Raw genomic sequence first — 19,929 nt, forward strand, 5'->3', positions numbered from 1 at the left:
GGAAACTGCAAGTTCAAGTCCCATACTAGATTTTTTTTTTTTTTAATTACAAACAAAAATGTAAAAGTTAAAAAATGCTGTTTTTTTATTTTAAAAGTTGGTGCATCAAAAAAAGAAAAGAAAAGAAAAAAAAATCTGCATTGCAGTGCTTATAAAAGTCCAATCCATTAAAACACCACGGGAAAAATACACATGAAGGCCGCCTGCACACGGCCGGGTCAGATCTCACTGCGAGAATTCTCACAGAGGGATGCGACCCTACCCCGTCCTTATAATCACCCGTCCAGAGTCTCCTCTCTCTGCACTGTGATGTGTCGGTCGGTGCACAGCCGCACATGCGAGTCAGACATGAGGTTTCTGTGCAAGCCTCGCACAGAAATAGGACATGCCGCGATTTGTTTATCGCGCAAGTTTTCGCACGGTCAAATCGCAGCTGTCTGCGTAGGATTGCATTATCTAATGCAATCCTATGGCAGCGGGCACAGGCGAAAATTCTGCCGCGGAATTTTCCCCTGTGTGCAGAAGGCCGAACTGCGCTTTTTTGTGGCTCTACCTCTAAGTAGAAAATAAAGTAAAAAGCAATGAAGCAAGTCCTACGTATCCCAAAATAATATCAAATGAAACTGCAGCTCTCCCGGCAAAAAACAAGCTTTTACTATCAATGGAGGAATATTAAAAAAATAAATAAAAGTTTGAGTGTCAGAATATGGATATTTAAAAGCATTTTTTATAAAATAAATCAAAATATAGTAAAGTAGTGAGAATTATCTACTGAGTAAAGCTAAACGTGTGTTTTTACAGAATTTACTGAAAAGGACATACCTCCCCTAACCCCTTCCACGCAAAAATACTGGCAAAAAATAAAAAATCACCCTTTTCTTCCATTTTACCCCACTGAGAAATTACGTGTCTTCCAATACGTTATACGATACATTAAATAGCGCCTATGAAAACTACAACTCATTCTGCAAAAAAAAAATAAAAAAATTAAAAAAAAGGCATCATGTAACTATCTTGACAAATACAGAGTTCAGAATTTTTTGAAAGTAAGGATGAAGAAATGAAAAACGACTACAGTGGAAGTTTCACAGTAGAGAGTCCATTCAGAAAGCTACACACGAGCGAAGCGTAAAAAAACGTAACGGTCCTACTGCAGCACCAGTCACAAAACAGACTGATTATTTAACAACTCAATATATATTCACATGCAGCACTAGCAGGTGGTGCATTTAAATACTGCAGGTAACCTGTTTCTCACATGCCTGTCGCAATTATGCAACAAACAGGACATGCTTCAATAACTAGGAAAAAGAAGAAAAAAAAATTCTGCTTGCCCCGACTTTAAGTACAGATGGATAACTGATTGGTTCGACCTTCCGCTGATTTAAGAGAAAAACTTCACTAGTCATTCTTGCTTTAGAATGTTTGGTGGACTTACCCACTAAGGATAACATTATCATCAAACAGATAGATCTTCATGTGCTGCAGGCCAATTGTTTCATTGAATCTCTCTGGTGCAAGCCAACGCAGAAGCCCTCGAAGGTTCGGAGTGTGAAATAGAGACACACGCACCCGGTCCGGGTATCTACGCAGCAAGGGGAGCAACATAGTGCGAGAATTCTTATTTCCTGTGATAGAAGAGACACAAAAGGTTTACAGGTCAGTCCAGCAAAAAACACATTTTTCCATGCCTGCCCCTCACCTAATTGCTTGTCACACTCGAGAGGTCTCCTCTGTATATTCCAGTCACTTTCATTAACTCCAGCCCCTGTTTGATGCTTGTTAGGCACCATCTTGAGGCTGAGATTTGTTACTTTCAGTTTCACATCTATCCCATGATGCATCAGAATCGCATTCTGCCTGCTGGGGGCACAGGTTAATCATCATTACCTTCTGCATTCACCTAATTAAGCTACAGACAATTATAATACAGTCTGTAGGATGAGCTGTGATCTCTATTATAACTGTGTGATTATCAGTAACTAAACTATGACAGGAGTGCCTGTGTCCCCCTGTAGACAGTTTCTGTGGTAAATTCAGGTCACAGCATCACATAAACTGAGAATCTGACTAGAAAACGAATCCATAACCCTGAAATAGATCTGAGCTGGTCAGAGTTGAGATTACATGACTATCTGAAAGGGTGTGGAGCGCAGCAGTAACATATATAACATCGTAAGGCCGAAAAAAAGCCATATGTTCATGCAGTTCCGCTGATTACTCACCAATGTTGATCCAGAGTTTCAAACACAAAGAAATAAGTAACCAACGTAATACTAGTTCACTTATATGTATTGGGGGAATAGCTACATAAATGAATGAATAAAAGAAAAATCACCGGAGTGACCCTTTAATTAAATTCACCGTGGTTTTTCAGAAAGCAATAACAAATAAAATTCCCACCCTCCGTAAGCCATAAAGGGCCATTCACATGAGACGATTATCGCTCAAAATTCATTCAAACTGACTAAATTGAGCAATAATCATCCCACGTAAAAGCAAACAAAAAAAAAAATTGTTCTAATTATCGCCAACTTTCAGTCCGCATTAAAAACATTACTGGATCGTGGAATTCTCCCTGCGTGTAAATGCTCCCCCACACATAGAAGCTGAAGCACTTAGCGAGAAGCCCGCGATCCAGTAGTGAATTCTGCGTGTCTAAACGGGCTGCACAAGCACTAACGACCTTAGCGGTAACGTCAGAGCTCCTGCAGTCGTTTAGACGACTGTCTTCCTGTCAAAATGGGAAATGACTTCCCAGTGTGATGTGAGTCTCTCAGGGATTACCATCTGGCCACCTGTAATTACATCAGTATGTCCTGTACAGGGCCCATAACTGACCTCGTGATCCTCTGGTGTAATCCAGCAGAATGGAGACTTGGAGGTCAGTCTGGCCTGTTCTGTGAAGGGCCTCCTCTATGCAGTCCACCTGAGAGGGCAATACAAAGGGCATTTTATCTAAAAAGATAATCGCATTACTTCAAAACTAGGATATACACAAAATAGATCATACAAAGAATAATTTGGCCACCAAGTGGGGAATAGCTTGCAAATTCATCTGGCGGACAGAAAAAAACATCCAATCAAAACAGTAGAGAAGATCTAGTAAAAGTTATGTTAAAAAAAGTGGAACAGTTTTTCATGTCAACAAAACAATTTGCTGCTTTCATTTTGAAAGGACCTCTGAACATGCTAGGATCTGATTATCACTGTTCTAAGCATCTGCTCCACCCTTGCACTGCTTGGGATAATTCTTCCCCATTATTTTGTCAATATAGGCAGCGTCTAAGGGATAGGGTTTGTTTATGGCCCATTTACACGCAACGAATATCGCTCAACTTTCAGTCAGCATAAAAACTATCGCTGGCTTCTTCTTGTGTGTAAACGCTCCCCACTCAGCACTTCACATAGAAGATGAAGTATTGAGTGAGAAGCCATCAACGTCTTTCGGTCTAAACATTCGGCACGAGTGCTGACAACTTTAGCGGTGACGTCAGCGCTCGTGAAGTCGTTTAAATAACTGTCGGCCTGTGTAAAATGACTATTATATAGATCAAGGTAAAAAGAACAGTCAGTACAAAACCATAAATTTGAACATCACAATTTTCCAACTTTATTTAAATAATGAAACTTAAAAAAAATAAAAAAACTCATAAAACCAATCTGAAACCAGAGATAATTAGCAAATACCCATAAGAACACAAAAGTCACTCGCCAGTTCCTTTTCCAGAACACCTGTCCCCAGGTACAGAGACGCCATTGTGATTCGGTTCTTTGCCGTTTTTACCTGATCCTGAAGGGGAAGGGGGGAAAAAAGAAAAAAAAAAAAAAAAAATCAACAGATTTCAGCTGCCTGAATAACAAGTTTCACGATCTCCATAACCACAAATACTAGGTTATATCTGACAACATTCAATGTACAGTTTCTGCACAGAAAATTGACTGGATATGACTGGAAATACACAGCCCATTTCTCACCAGCATACTTACATTTGCAAAAATTACCTAGTATTTTCTATTGTTAATTATTGCAAAGAAGAAAAATCCAAGGCCAAAACTCACTGGCTTCACCAAGATCAAGCCAGATTGTTTTAGGCAAGGTCACCATGGTTCCTTGTGACATACAATGCTTAGCAAAAAGCGTCTCCAGCTTGAGCTCTGAAAGATAAAAATCTGTGTTTTGTTTTCCAAAAACAGCACCCCTCATCATAAGATGTCAGGCATTCAAATGAATCGAGCCCTCCAGTAATACCAGACACAGCCTATGGTCGAAAACAGCACCATTTCTGGGACAAAAACAGACCATTTTTCTATTCTTATATTCTTATACAACCTCTTTAAAGGGGTTCTCCAGGACTACAAAACTAACAGCCTATCCTTATGATAGCCCACATCTATAAGATTGGTGGGGGTTTGGCTCCCAACACAGTATGGACTTTTGGATAGATTTATTATGGCGAAAAAGTGAACTGCATCGTTTTTATAACATCTCTCTCATCAGCGACTTACTTTCATAACTTGGTAAAATTCTGCTGGACTGGAAAGGATCTTCACACTTGAACTGGAGATTCCAAATTCTGGAACCAGGTTCCCCACCCATTCAAAACGATGAGCCCCCCGTGGACAAACACAACCTAAAGGGGGGCGCTGGGTAGTGGCTGGTGGGGCAGCAGGAGCAATAAGAGGAGCCAGAAGAAACAAAGGTGTCCTAGAATTAAAGAAAAAGTATATGCTTAGTACATACAATATATTACATTCAAGTCAACGTTTTACATACAATAAGAATAGGTTTTCCCGCAGTCCCTTCAGAGCGGCCCATGGTGCTTTGCCTAGGCATGATTGCTGGGTACATGCTTCCAAATAATAACTTGAGGGCTGAGGTGATTTTCTAGGGTCTTAAAGGCATATCGATGAGACTCCTTTTATTAGCCAGAGCAGAGAAGTGGAGAAATGGATAGAAGCCCCCATTTATTACGTCATTAATGGTCTTCGATGGTTACCCTGTAATACTACATTTCTGCTACAACAATGCTTGTCAAAAGTCCAATTGGCAGTGGAATTCCCATCTTTACCACTTATTGCAAATATTGCGGATATGCCAGAAAAAAAACAAACTGATGAGCGAGGATCCAAGAGGCTTTTCCATAACTCCTATAGACTTGAATGGTGAATGCTGCACAATAAACACGTCCATGCATTATATGAGCCCACTGATTTCAATAAGAACAGTGTAATACTTTATTTCTCCTGTGGTGGCGCAGCATGCAAAGTGAACATTTGTTCCCAGGTTACCGACAGATCACATCTACCGTGTTTCCCCCCAAATAAGACCCTGTCTTATTTTAATTTTTGCCCCAAAAGAGGAGCCAGGTCTTATTATACCTACCTAGCAGGCTTGGTCCAAGTCCCTCCTGCTGCTCTCCGGAGGGACTATATGCTGAGCCGCGGCCAATTCATGAATCCCGCCTCCACAACGCAATGGCTGTGATTGGTTCATCGAATGCTGCATTGATTGATTCTCGAGCACTGCTCAACCAATCAGAGCCGTTGCATCCCGGAGGTGGGATTAATGAATCCCGCAACCAGTAAGCGCTCTTCTGTGGGCGGCAGAGGACTGCAAAAAGCGCGTTGGTGCTCCGGTGAGCAGCGGGAGAGCCCGCTAGGTAATGCATTCCTTTATTTAATGTACTACAGCTTATTTACAGGGTAGGGCTTATATTGCAAGCCTCCCCCAAATTTACAGGGTAGGTCTTATTTTTGGGGAAACAGGGTAGCAACTTGGGTCCTAGCAGTGACATCTACCTGGTATCTGCTTAATTTTGGAGAGTTTCTAAAGAAAATAAAAAGGCATTGTTTAAAGTGGACACCACCATTAACAACTAATTGATATTTAGATTTACTGTAATTTTTTTGCTAAATATACAGTAAATGTGGTCAGACAGAAAAGAAGGAATTGCAATTTCATAGAGGTTTTGCATTTTTTAAAGCAGGAATTTGGGAGAATTTGTAAAGTCACATTGTAAAGAGAACCTCTATTACGACACTGGAAAGTCCCCCAGTTTATTTTCGATCAGCATGGTCTCTTACACGATCATTACCACTTTCACAGAAACATTTCAGAAAGAAGGAACCAGCAATACACGTGTTAGGTTGGGTATTCCTCTGTGAGGGGAAACTGATGAAATCATGCAATAGTAAAAAAACAGATAGCATGAAATCAAAAAAAGCGTTGGTCTTCAACCTGCGGCTTCCCAGCTGTTGTGAAACAACAACTCTCAGCATGCCGTGACGGCTACAGGCTTAAGCAATGGCAATGGGTCTTGACTCTGACAAGTCCATCCCCTTAACGGTTCCAGTCTATGTAGCGAATTCTGTGATGTCTGATCATGTGATGATAATCCCTTTTATCTGACACCTACTTCTTAGGATCCTTTTATACAAGACGATTATCGGGAGTTTAAGTGCCTGATTGCATAGAATCCGACTCCTTCGCTTTCATATAGGATTGATAATCTTCCAGTATATGGAGGTGGAGCAGAGCAGAGATTGTTTCCCGCTACCCTTCTCCATTCACAGTAAACGGGCGGTCATACATAGATGAACTGCCGCCTCTTTACACGGCCGATAGTTGTTCACATCTTATGCCTTCACAAACTGAACGATGAACAATAATTCGCTTTCATCGTTAAGTCGCTGGCAGTGCTTACACTGAACTATTAATTAACTGAAAACTGAACTGGAGCAACCAGCGTCAGGCAGCTGCTTGCAAGGCAAATAGGATCATGGGGGGCATCAGAAGGGGTCTAGGGGCGCCTGGTGAGAACATTGTTCTTCCTCTTTACAAGTCACTGGTCAGATCTCACATGGAATATTTGGGACAGTTTTGAGCTCCAGTACTCAAGGAGGACATATCAGAGCTTGAGCGGGTACAAAGGCGGGCTACTAAAATAATAAACGGGATGCCCCGCAATACCCAATGTCCATATATATATATGGACAATACAGAGATCTCTCCCATCATCTATTCATACCCGGGACTGTAACAAGGGGGCGCTCTAATAACTATGTATAGATATATCAGGGGACAATACAGAGATCTCTCCCATCATCTATTTACACCCAGGACTGTGACAAGGGGGCGCTCTAATAACTATGTAAAGATATATCAGGAGTCCGTACAGAGATCTCTCCCATCATCTGTTTATACCCAGAACAGTAACAAGGGGCGCTCTAGTAACTATGTATATGTGTGTGTGTGTGTGTGTGTATTATATATATATATATATATATATATATATATATATATATATATATATATATATATATATATATATATATATATATATATATATATATATATATATATATATATATATATACACACACACATACATACATATACACACACATATATACACACATATACACACACATATACACACACATATATACACACATATATACACACTCAGCATTTTTAAAACGCACCAGTCATTGTGATGGGTGATGAGGTGTGTTAAAAAACCGCGAACACACACAAAAATAGAACTCACTGCATTAAAAACGCCACATTCCAGTGCAGGTCTGCGAAGCTACATTAAAACCAATGGGAGCGTTGTACCACGATTAGTTCGGCATTCAGAACGCTGCACAAATCGCAATAAAAAGCTTCCGGTGTGAGAGTGGCCTAAGGGTGCATTCACATGTTGCAGAAATGCTGTGGATTTGTTGTGGAATTTCCGCCACAAAACTACACGTTAGGGTTATAGTACAGTTAAAGCAGAAAATTTGCAGCATTTTTTTTTCTCCACGCGAACAGGATTTGCTTTTATCCCCTTAGGCTTTAATAGTAAACGTTTTTGCTGTGGTTTTTCAGAAGCTTTTTCCACTGTGGAAAATCTGCAGCGTTTCTGCAACACGTAAGCGCACCCTAAGAGGGGCCCGGGCGCTTTCCTTGAGTGCAACAATATTACAGGTTAGTCACTTAGTACTTCAGAAGGGTCGGTGATCCGGGGATTATTCCAATTTCCAGATTGGAGTAAAAAAAGAACTTCTTTCCTCCCTAAAATGAGGAAAATAGGCTACCACCTCATCAGCGTTTTTTGCCTTCCTCAAAATGAGGGGGGGGGGGGGGGGAATAGGCTGAACTGGAGGGACAATTTTTTTCCAGCCTTAGGGTGCCTTTCCACTAGCCGTTTTTTTAACGCGATTGTCAATGGGACTTTCTAATGTTAAAAACACATTGCAAGTTTTTTTTGCGATTTCTGTGCAATGTGTTTTTAACATTAGAAAGTTCCATTGACAATCGCGTTTAAAAAAAAAAACGCAGCGATAAAAAAAGGCTAGTGAAAGGCACCCTTAGGCCTCCTTCCCACGAGCGTGACGGGCTCCGAAGCGTAATATTCCGCAGTGAAGCCCGTCACGGCGCCCCCCAGAGACCCCATACTTACCAGCGGAAGATCGCGTGAAGACGCTTCCCCGCCCACCGCCGTCGCGTCATGTGACACGCCCACCGCGTCACGTGACGCGCGGCGGGGAAGCGGTTTTTCACGCTATCTTCCGCTGGTTGCAGCGGGAGATAGCGTGAACGGACGGCTTCCATTGACTGCAATGGAAGCCGTCAGCGCGTACACCCGCAGCAAATAGAACATGCTGCGGGAGAGGACGGGAGATTTCACGGTGCGTAATTCCGCGGTGGAATTCCGCACCGTGAGCATGGAGCTATTAGGTTCAATAGAACCTAATAGCAGGGGGCAACGCAGCGGATTTTTGCCGCGGATTTACGCGGCGTAAATCCGTTCGTGGGAAGGAGGCCTTAGGGCGCCCACCCACTGGCGTTTTTTTTCACTGCGAAATTCGCAGGTTTTTTTTTCTGCAGGGGGTCTATGGGACTTGTAATGTAAAAATCGCGATCGCGCAAAATCGCGATTTACCGCGATATCGCGATTATGCGCGATCACGATTTTAGCTTTGCATGTCCCATAGCCCAAAGACCCCTGCAGAAAAAAAAAACCGCTGTGAATTTCGCAGTAAAAAAACGCTAGTGGGTGGGCACCCTTAGGGTGACTACCCACTACAGTTCTTTTTCACTGCGAAATTCGCAACATTTTTTTTCTCCAGAGGTCTATGGGACCATCCCGTGTGAACCCAGCCTAATGGCAGTCATTTTGATTAAGACTCAAGCTTTCACACTTAAAAAGGTTATAGCTAGAAACCAAGTTTCTCTACATCTTGACAGGGCAGGAAACCTCAAGGACTTCTATTTCCTGGGATTTTTCTCTATTTTACTACTTATCAGGTGACAATTTCAACCATGTTTGCTGGACCCAAGTCTTCTGTCACGCTTGGTTACAAAAAAAATCCTTTCATGGAGAATGGAAAGGAGAAGTAGGAACCATTCATGATTTCTGGAAAACCATTTCAATAGTGTGATTCATGACAAAAGAGAATCACCAGCAGCTAAGAAACAAAGATTCCCAGAAGCATAGTATTTGCCAATGCCAGGTCAATGCAACAGAACTGAGTCATTACCCAGGAACGGTTTCCCCTAAGTAACTTCCCACAACTACAGCCCGAAATGTTTACACTGAGACGAATCTAAACAAGTTCTGGAATACACCATGATACATTTACTACGGAAATAGCTTCAGGGAGAATAGAGATGGAAAATGGCAGTATTATTAGGCCGCCTGTCCACGAGCGCAACAATAACCCACCGCAATTTCTGTTGCGGGAGCCGCCGCTGGCGAACACATTAGCACCGCGGTTTTCCGTGATGAAGCTATCTATATTGATAGGTTCATTGCAGATAATCAAAGGAAATCGCAGGACGCCGCGATTTGGGATGCCCTTTTAATAGTTATCCTGTGGAAAGCATTCACTGCGTTACCTGCGTGCGGATTTTTGCAGTGGGGAGAAGAGAAAAAAAAATAAGATTCAAAAACATTTAAATGGAAACATTTACCGTGAATAGTCATCATTCAGATTCCCGCAATCCAGCAAGAATCTGAACGATAATTGTTCAGTGTAAAAAGTGCCATAAGTGTCCTCCAGTGAAAAAAGAAAATGACGGGCAGACAGACTGTCACCCGCACGACTCCAGATGGTGGCCAAAATAGTCAAAGCACCCAAGATTTTTCAGTTGGTGACAAGATTTTTCATTCTTCAATTTTTCAAGCTGAGTAACCTGTCTATGGGACAGGGGAGGGGACTAGTGGCAGTCCGTGTGTGTTTCGGGGGACTGAAGGTAATTATATTGTATGGGGGACTAGATGTAATTATAGTGTGTGTTTGGGGGGGCTGGATGCATACAATTCTACTCCAAGGGGAGAAATACTTAGTGGGAAAGTGAGGCACTTCACACAGCAAGTCTTTATAACATAGTATATTAAAGGGGTTGTCCCGCGGCAGCAAGTGGGTCTATACACTTCTGTATGGCCATAATAATGCACTTTGTAATGTACATTGTGCATTAATTATGAGCCATACAGAAGTTATAAAAAGTTTTATACTTACCTGCTCCGTTGCTGGCGTCCTCGTTCCCATGGAGCCGACTAATTTTCGCCCTCCGATGGCCAAATTAGCCGCGCTTGCGCAGTCCGGGTCTTCTGCAGTCTTCTATGGGGCCGCTCGTGTAGAATGCCGGCTCCGTGTAGCTCCGCCCCGTCACGTGCCGATTCCAGCCAATCAGGAGGCTGGAATCGGCAATGGGCCACACAGAAGCCCTGCGGTCCACGGAGACAGAGGATCCCGGCGGCCATCTTCAGCAGGTAAGTATGAAGACGCCGGACCGCCGGGATTCAGGTAAGCGCTGTGCGGGTTGTTTTTTTAACCCCTGCATCGGGGTTGTCTCGCGCCGAACGGGGGGGGTTAAAAAAAAAAAACAAAACCCGTTTCGGCGCGGGACAACCCCTTTAAGCTAAAAAAAAGCCACATGTCCATCTAGTGCAGCCCATTAATCCTTCCCCCCCCAATGTTGATATAAAATCCAGAGGAAGGCAAACACCACCTCAATGCGGTAGAAGTCAATTTCCCTCATTAAAAGGAAAAAAATCCTCCCGACTCCAATCTGGCAATCGGAATAATCCCGGATCACGGACCCTTCTGAAGTAATCAGTAATGTAGCATCGCTCACGAAAGGTGTCAAGGCCCCTGTTGTACTCTTTTGGAGTTCAACATCCTCAGGCAGAGTTTTCCATAGAGGATGGGAGAGATCTCTGTATTGTCCACTGATATATTCTCATTGTCCACTGATACATAGTTATTAGGTCTCCCCTCAGACGTCTTTTTCCAAACTAATTATCACCAATTTTGATAACTTCTCTGGGTATTGCGGGCCATCCCGTTTATTATTTTAGTAGCCGGCCTTTGTACCCGCACAAGCTGTGATATGTCCTTGTTGAGTACCGGTGCCCAAAACCATCCACAATATTCCATGTGTGGTTTGACCAGTGACTTGTAAAGAGAAAGAACAATGTTCTTGTCATGCGCCAGTAGAGCTCTTCTGATGCACCCCATGATCCTATTTGCCTTGCAAGCAGCTGCCTGACGCTGGTTGCTCCAGTTATGTTAAGGCTGGGTTCACACAGGGCGGATTCCCGTCGGAAATCTCGCGGTTTGGTCGCAGCAAAAACCGTGAGATTTCCGCCGGGAGAACCGCCACGGTTTAAGCCACGGCGGCATGCTTTTCCGTTGCGGCCGGCACTCCCATAGAGGAGAGCACGGGCGCAGCGGAATGAAAAAAAGAATGGACATGCTGCATATTCTGAAACCGCGGCTGCGGCGGCGGCAGACGCGGTTTCAGCCGGATTTACCGCAGCGGATTAGCCGTCCCGTGTGGACGAGGTTTCTGAGAAATCTCGTCCACATGGCTGGCTAATCCCGAGATTAGCGGCCGCAGGCAGCTTTGCCGCGGGCGGGTCTGCCGCGGCAAAACCGCCCTGTGTGAACCCAGCCTTACAGTTAACTAACTCCTGAAGCCTTTTTCCATGGCAGTGCTTCCCAGTCGTTTCCCCACTTAAGGCCCATTTACATGGAGCGATGATCACTCAAAGATCGCGCAAACGACAGTTTGAATGACAGCTTTGAGCGATCATTTTACATAAACTATTAAGTAACTACTCAGCTACTTAATATCTATTAGCGTGCAAATAAAGCCTTTAGCTGAATGCAGTTAATAGCCCGAGGGCTCCTATCTGCTTTCAGTTCCTTTGTTCTTTGATGGGAAACAATGCTATTAGCACTACCTGCAGAGAACTGCTGATAAGACCACACTATCATTATTAGGTTGGCCTGAATTTAACAATCAGCTAGCAGTGCACGAAAAGTGCACAATTGCCACGCGGGTTTAGACGCAACGATGATTGCTGTAACGATCACTTTTTAGCGATTTCTGAGCGATCATAGCTCCGTGTAAATGGGCCTTAAAGGGGTTGTCCCGCGGCAGCAAGTGGGTCTATACACTTCTGTATGGCCATATTAATGCACTTTGTAATGTACATTGTGCATTAATTATGAGCCATACAGAAGTTATCAAAAGTTTTTCACTTACCTGCTCCGTTGCTGGCGTCCTCGTCTCCATGGTTGCCGTCTAATTTTCGCAGTCTAATGGCCAAATTAGACGCGCTTGCGCAGTCCGGGTCTTCTGCTGACATCAATGGGGTGCTCGTGCAGAATGCCGGCTCCGTGTAGCTCCGCCCCGTCACGTGCCGATTCCAGCCAATCAGGAGGCTGGAATCGGCAATGGACCGCACAGAAGCCCTGCGGTCCACAGAGAGAGAGGATCCCGGCGGCCATCTTCAGCAGGTGAGTATGAAGACGCCGGACCGCCGGGATTCGGGTAAGTACTACCCGATTTGTTTTTTTAACCCCTGCATCGGGGTTGTCTCGCGCCGAACGAGGGGGGGGGGGGGGGGTTAAAAAAAACCAAAAAAACCCCGTTTCGGCGCGGGACAACCCCTTTAAGTGTGTAATGGTGACATGTATTTCCTCTACCCATGTGCATAACCTTACATTTATCAGTGTTACACTTAATTTGCCACTTTCTGCCTAAATCCCCAACTTATCCAGATCCATTTGCAACCACATTCTGTCTTCGATTACTTTACAAAGTTTTGTATCATCTGGAAACATTGATATTTTATCGTACAATCCTTCTACCAAACCATTAATATATTAAAAGGAATAGGGCCAAAAAACGACTTCTGTGGTACCCCACTAGTTACCCCTCGAAGACTTTTCCCTGTGGTACCCCACTGCAAACCCCTCCAGTACTGTCCCTGTGGTACCCAACTGGAAACCACTGCACTACTGCTCCCCCGAGGTATCCCACCAGTAACGTTGACTCAGAGTACATACCATTTTCTAACCACCCTCTGCTTTTTATCACTGACCAGTTACTTACCTACATTCTCAACAAGACCAAGCATTCTCATTTTATATACCAACCTTTTATGCGGTACAGCATCAAATGCTTTGGAAAAGTCCAGATACACAAGAGCCACCGACTCTCCCCGCTCCAGTCTAGAACTTGAACATGAACTAAAGATCGCTGGATCGAACTCTAGCACTAGGGAGACAACACACCGTTCAATGATCCTGGTCTTTGTGGCAGATTGCACTGCCTGTCCCTCTAATAATTAAGTCTCCCCCTAGCAGGACCTATCTAGACTGCCCAGCGCTCCTATTCCCCTTCTTATTGGGGGCAGATATTCCCCTGGAGGTCAGAGGCCATATCATACTGCAGCAGTTGTAATCCTGTAATGGTATCCCCCCTTATCTGCCAACTTTGCAAACTTGTTGGGGAGTGTCAGTTTAGGACTAGCCTCCGTGGAACAAGATAAATAGGAAGGGAGGGAAAAGAGGGGGATAGACAGTGTAGCTAGAGTTCTGGGATTAAGGAAGGAAAGTGGGGGTCGAGCAGGGGGAAGGGGTTAGTACAGATAGAACTGACAGAGCAGCTAATAGGACCATAGGTAGCATAATGAGCACAAATATCCACAACCATATAAACTGTATGGCGAGGAATGCAAGAAGTCTGATCAGTAAAGTGGGCGAGCTTGAAGTGAGAATGTCTGAAGAAAACTACGATATAGTAGGCATAACGGAAACATGGCTTGATGAAGAATGCAACTGGACGGTGAATTTACAGGGTTACAAACTCTTCAGAAGAGATTGTGGAAACCGGAAAGGGATAGGGGTATGTCTTTATGTTAAATCCTCCTTAAAGGGGTTGTCCCGCGCCGAAACGGGTTTTTTTTTTTTTCAACCCCCCCCCCGTTCGGCGCGAGACAACCCCGATGCAGGGAGGTAAAGAAAGCTCACCGGAGCGCTTACCTGAATCCCCGCGCTCCGGTGACTTCTCTACTCACCGCTGAAGATGGCCTCTTCCTCCGTGGACCGCAGCTCTTCTGTGCGGTCCACTGCCGATTCCAGCCTCCTGATTGGCTGGAATCGGCACGTGACGGGGCGGAGCTACACGGAGCTACACGGAGCCCCATAGAAGACTGCAGAAGACCCGGACTGCGCAAGCGCGGCTAATTTGGCCATCGGAGGGCGAAAATTAGTCGGCACCATGGAGACGAGGACGCCAGCAACGGAACAGGTAAGTATAAAACTTTTTATAACTTCTGCATGGCTCATAATTAATGCACAATGTACATTACAAAGTGCATTATTATGGCCATGCAGAAGTGTACAGACCCACTTGCTGCCTCGGGACAACCCCTTTAATGCTAAGACTACAAGAACATACAAAAAACAAATGCAATACTTACCTTACAGCCGCTATTGTCTCCCCTGTGATTGGTTCGAGCGACAGTCAATCACAGCCAGCGCTCGATGAACCAATCACAGCCGTTCAGTGATGTCATTCACTGAATGATCGAGCGCCGGCTGCGATTGGCTGGTGCTCGATCCAACCACAGCGCTTACTTGCTGATGGTGGGGGAATTCAAAGCCCCGTTTAGCAGACAGTGATGACAGCGGGGAGGATTGCAGAGCAGCTTGCCACACCGCCATGGAGACCTTTGCGCGGGGGACACAGACGACGGCTGCGAGGTGATTATTGTGTTTTTTACCTAGTCTAGCTAGGCTTATACTCGAGGCACCTAATTTTCCCAGTTTTTTGTGCTTATACTCAGGTCGGCTCATGCTCAAGCATATACAGTAATTATTACGGGGGACTTTAATTATCCAGATATAATATGGGAAGATTAAACCTGCAAATCTCACGAGGGCGATACGTTTTTGAGAATAATTAAAGATAACTATCTTACCCAATTTGTGCAAGAGCCAACTATAGGCAGGGCCATTCTGGACTTATTAACAAACAGACTAGACAGAATCATGGGGGTGTAGGTTTAGGGACACTTGGGAGACAGTGACCACAATATAATTAATATTCAGTTGTCATTCAATAAGAAGCCTCATCAGGGAGCGACAAAAAAACCCCAAAAACTAAACTTAAGTAAAGCTAAATTTGATCACCTCAAAATTACTCTCGGCAACATTAAATGGGACAATGTCATAAAAAATAACAGTACAGGCGACAAATGGGAGACGTTCAAAAACATCCTAAATCCCTGATGTGAGCAGTTTATACCCTACAAAAGTAAAATAACTACAAATAAAAGGAAACCAATGTGGCTCAGCGAAACTGGGAAGGGGCCAATAAGTGAAAAAAAGAAGTCTTTAACCCCTTAATGACATAGCCTATTTTGGGCTTAAGGACGCAAGAATTTTTGGCAGATTTTCATCTCCATTTATCAAAAGCCATAATTTTTTTATTTTTCCGTTGATGCGGCCGTGTAATGGCTTGTTTTTTGCGTGGCGAACTGTAGTTTTTATCGGCGTCATTTTTGGGTACATTTGACTGTATTGTAAACCTTTTTTTTTTATGATAGCAGGGAGAGAAAATGCATCAATTCTGCCATAGATTTTTTTTTTTTTACAGCGTTAATCATGCAGCATAAATAACAATCCATTTTTTCTGCGGGTCGGTATGGTTTCAATACCAAAATTCTTAAATTTTTTTAGATTTTTCCACTTTTCTGCAATAAAAACCCGCTTTTTGGAAAAAAATTTTTTTTGTAAATTGCTGCATTCAAAGTCCTGTAACTTTTATTTTTTGATGTAAGGAGCTCTGAGAGATCTTATTTTTTGCGAAACGAGCTGTAGTTTTGATTGGATCATTTTGGGTTACATACGGCTTTTTTGATCACTTTTATTGCGCTTTTAGTGAGGCAAAATGCTAAAAATTAGTATTTTGCCTCTGTTTAGAGTTTTTTTTTTTACGCTTTTTACCGTGCACAGTCAAAAGCATGTGCAACGTATTGTACGCATCGTTACGGACGCGACAATACCAAATATGTGGGGGGGTTTAATTTTTTTACCTTTTTTTATGCTAATCTGAGAAAAAGCATAAAAAAAGGGTTTAACTTTTTTTTAACATTTTTTTTTTTACATTTTTTAAATTTTTTTTACAACAATTGTGTCCCCTTGGGGGACTTTGACAACAGTACTGCCCATCGCTGTGATAAGGCATGGCAGAGCTACTGCCCCGCCATGCCTTATCGCTTACACAGCAATCTCAGGCACTGGCAACAGGCCAGGCTCTCGCGATATCGCGAGAGCCGGCCGGAGACACAGAGGGAGCGCTGTTGCAGCGGGACGCCGGCTGTGACTGACAGCCGGCTCCAGCTGCAGGATAATATGTGATCCCGCGCTATCCCCAGGGCGCAAGTTTACGCCCTGTTGCAGGAAGTACCCCGCTGCCAGAACGTAAACTTATACCCTGCAGCGGGAAGGGATTAAATTACTAAAACAAGAATAAAGTGAAGAAGCGCTAAAAATATTTAGGAAAAAAAAAATATGTAAGGAAAAGATAAAAACTGCCAGGGAGGTGATTGTCAAAGGGAGCAAAAACTATTTTTAAAATATATAGAAATGGTAAAAAGATTTGCACTGAAAGCACTGACCCTTTAACAAATAATGCAAGAGAAACCATAGAAGATGATGAGGGGACGGCAAATCTATTAAATTCTTTTTAATAGATTAAGTTTTTTCTCAAGTATATTCACGAAAGAAAAAGAAATATCACACAAGATTGCAAGGGGATAAAATGAACCACCCCTTCCCACTAAATATCACCTGCCTAACGCAGTAGAAAAAGCAGAGCTGGCTAAATACATATTTAAAGTCGACAAATCTCTGTGCCTAGATGGAATACACTCAAGGGTTCAAAGGAAGCTAAGTGGCGTAATGGGCAGACTGCTATTTATTATATTTAGGGACCCTATCGAGACAGGGGTTGTACCACTGGTTTAGCGCATTGCCAATGTGGTTTTAATATACAAAAAGGGGTCAAGAAGAGAGCCTGGTAACTACAGGCCGGTAAGTCTCACTTCAATAATTGGAAAAATATTTGAGGGGTTTCTGCGAGATGCCATCCTGGAATAGCGAAAGGAAAACAACAGTATAACTCCTCTTCAGCATGGGTTCATGAGGGGTTGATCATGTCCCAGCTTCTACAATGAAGTAAGTTCTAGGTTGGACCTGGGAGAGTCTATTGATCTGGATTCGTATATCTGGATTTTTCTAAAGCATTTGACACCGTGCCACATAATAGGCTGATATATAAAATGAGACAGCTCGGTCTGAGTGAAAACGTGTGTATATGGGTAAAAAACTGGCTCAGAGATAGAAAGCAGACGGTGGTAATAAATGGTTCGTACTCTGATTGCGCCACCGTTGCTAGTGGGGTTCCACAGGGTTCAGTATTGGGCCCCATTCTGTTCAATATATTTATCGATGACCTGACAGAGGGGCTGCACAGCAAAATATCAATGTTTGCAGATGATACTATACAAGATAATTAATGCAATGGAGGACAGTGTACGGCTGCAAACGGACCGAGATAAACTGGAGGCTTGGGTAGAAAAATGGTAAATAAATTCAACATCGATAAAGGTAAGGTTCTGCACATGGGCAGGAAAAACGGATGTCACCAATATACACTAAATGGGGTACTGCTAGGGAAAAGCGAGATGGAAAAAGGCCTGGGGGTATTAGAGGACTGTAGACTTAATAGGATCAATCAGTGCCAGTCAGCTGCTTCAAAGGCAAGTAAAGTCTTGGGGTGCATTAAAAGGGGTATCGGGGCGAGGGAGGAGAACATTATTCTCCCACTATATAAGGCACTTGTCAGGCCTCACATGGAATACTGTGTACAGTTCTGGACACCAGTACTTAGAAAAGACATTGCAATGCTTAAGGGGGTTCAAAGGCAACTAAAGTATTAAAAGGAATGAGAGGACTGGAATACCCAGAGAGGCATCAAAATTGGGATTATTCACCTTGGAAAAAAGACGGTTAAGGCACAACCAAATAACTATGTATAAATACATTATGGGACAATACAAGGATCTCTCCCATGATCTGTTTATACCCACGGCTGCGTCGATAACTAGAAGGCATCCTCGATGGTTAGAGGAAAGAAGGTTTCATCACCAACACAGAAGGGGGTTCTTCAATTTATTAGGGGACTAGACGTCTTTTTAGAGCAGTACAACATTACAGGATATAGACATTAAATAACTAGAAGGGTCATTGAGCTCAAATGCTGATCTAGGGATTACTGTGACTGCCATTATGGCATTTTCCCCCCCAAAAGGAGCGTAAATTGGCTTCTGCTCACAGTTTTTTTTGCCTTCCTCTGGATCAACAAGGGGGAGGTGGGGCATGGAAAGAGGCTGAATCGGATGGACATTTCTCTTTTTTCAACCTAGCATACTATGTTACCCCTCATAACTATCATCCAGCTGGCTGCCTGATCATCCTGCACTCCAATGCTACCATGATAGATATATATAGATATAGATACCGTATATACTCGAGTATTAGCAGACCCGAGTATAAGCCGAGTCAATAAGTTTTATCACAAAAAACAGGGAAAACGTATTGACTCGAGTATAAGCCGAGCTATACCCGAGTATATACTAGGTAAAAAAAAAAAAAAGCCTCCATACTCACCTCGGCGTCTGTGCGGCAACCTGCGTGAATTCTCCCTGCTGTCATCCCCACCGTCCTCTCTGTCAGTGCTGTGTAAGTAAGCGCTGTGATTGGATTGAGCGCCAGCCAATCACAGCCGGCACTCGATCCAATCACAGAGCTTACCTACACAGCACTGACGGTGGGGGATTTGAAAGCAGAGCGGGGAGATGACAGCAGCTTGCGATTGGCTGTGAAGCTGTGATCGGCTAGCGCTCGATCCAATCACAGCGCTGACAGCGGGGGATGACAGAGCCGAGAAGAGAGGACGGCAGGGGATTACAGCGGGGAGATTTCCAGCAGTTTGCCACATTGCCGTCGGGAACATAGGAATTGAAGCAGCTTGCTGCACCACTGCCGGGGACACAGACGCCGGCTGGGAGGTGAGTATGGAGGTTTTTTTTTTTTTTTTAATCCTTCCCTGACTCGAGTATAAGCCGAGGGGGCTTTATCAGCACAAAAAAATGCCTGGTCAGTGGCCAATATTGCTAAAAGATAGGACATGCCTTGATTTTTTTTTTTTCGCGCCTCATCGCATGAGTGAAAACATTGCTAATGGGAATGAAGCCATTGAAAATCATTGGTTTCATAATCATGCGTTTTCATTCGCTTGTGATTTTCTCGCCAGTGTGAAGCCGGCCTTGGGGTGCCTTCACACTTCCAAGATGCGAGAGCGAGTGAAAACGCAGGATTAAGAAACCAATGATTTTCAATAGCTTCATTTCCATTTGCAAGGTTTTCACTGATGCGATGTGGCGTGAAAAAAAAATAACTAAATCAATCACAGCAGGTTCTATATTTCTGCATTTTGTCTCACAGATGTTTCCCTATGGAGCCTCTGATTTATCGCAGCGCTCGAACTTGCAACGTTTATGTGATGCG

General features: G+C 43.6%; 1 protein-coding gene across 1 annotated transcript in view; it reads right to left on the reverse strand.

Annotated features, from left to right (window-relative positions):
• The window catches only part of PGS1 (phosphatidylglycerophosphate synthase 1), a 92,171-nt gene that overhangs the window by 38,410 nt on the left and 33,832 nt on the right, over positions 1-19,929 (reverse strand). Inside the window, exons 2-5 of the mRNA XM_066587054.1 lie at positions 4,510-4,708; positions 3,716-3,793; positions 2,842-2,929; positions 1,439-1,628 (exon numbers count right to left, since the gene is read on the reverse strand). Of these exons, the coding sequence (XP_066443151.1) occupies positions 1,439-1,628; positions 2,842-2,929; positions 3,716-3,793; positions 4,510-4,708 (555 nt within the window). The remainder of the gene's footprint in view (positions 1-1,438; positions 1,629-2,841; positions 2,930-3,715; positions 3,794-4,509; positions 4,709-19,929) is intronic.

This window comes from Eleutherodactylus coqui, chromosome 13 (genome assembly GCF_035609145.1).
Source record: "Eleutherodactylus coqui strain aEleCoq1 chromosome 13, aEleCoq1.hap1, whole genome shotgun sequence".
Taxonomy (NCBI): domain Eukaryota; kingdom Metazoa; phylum Chordata; class Amphibia; order Anura; family Eleutherodactylidae; genus Eleutherodactylus; species Eleutherodactylus coqui.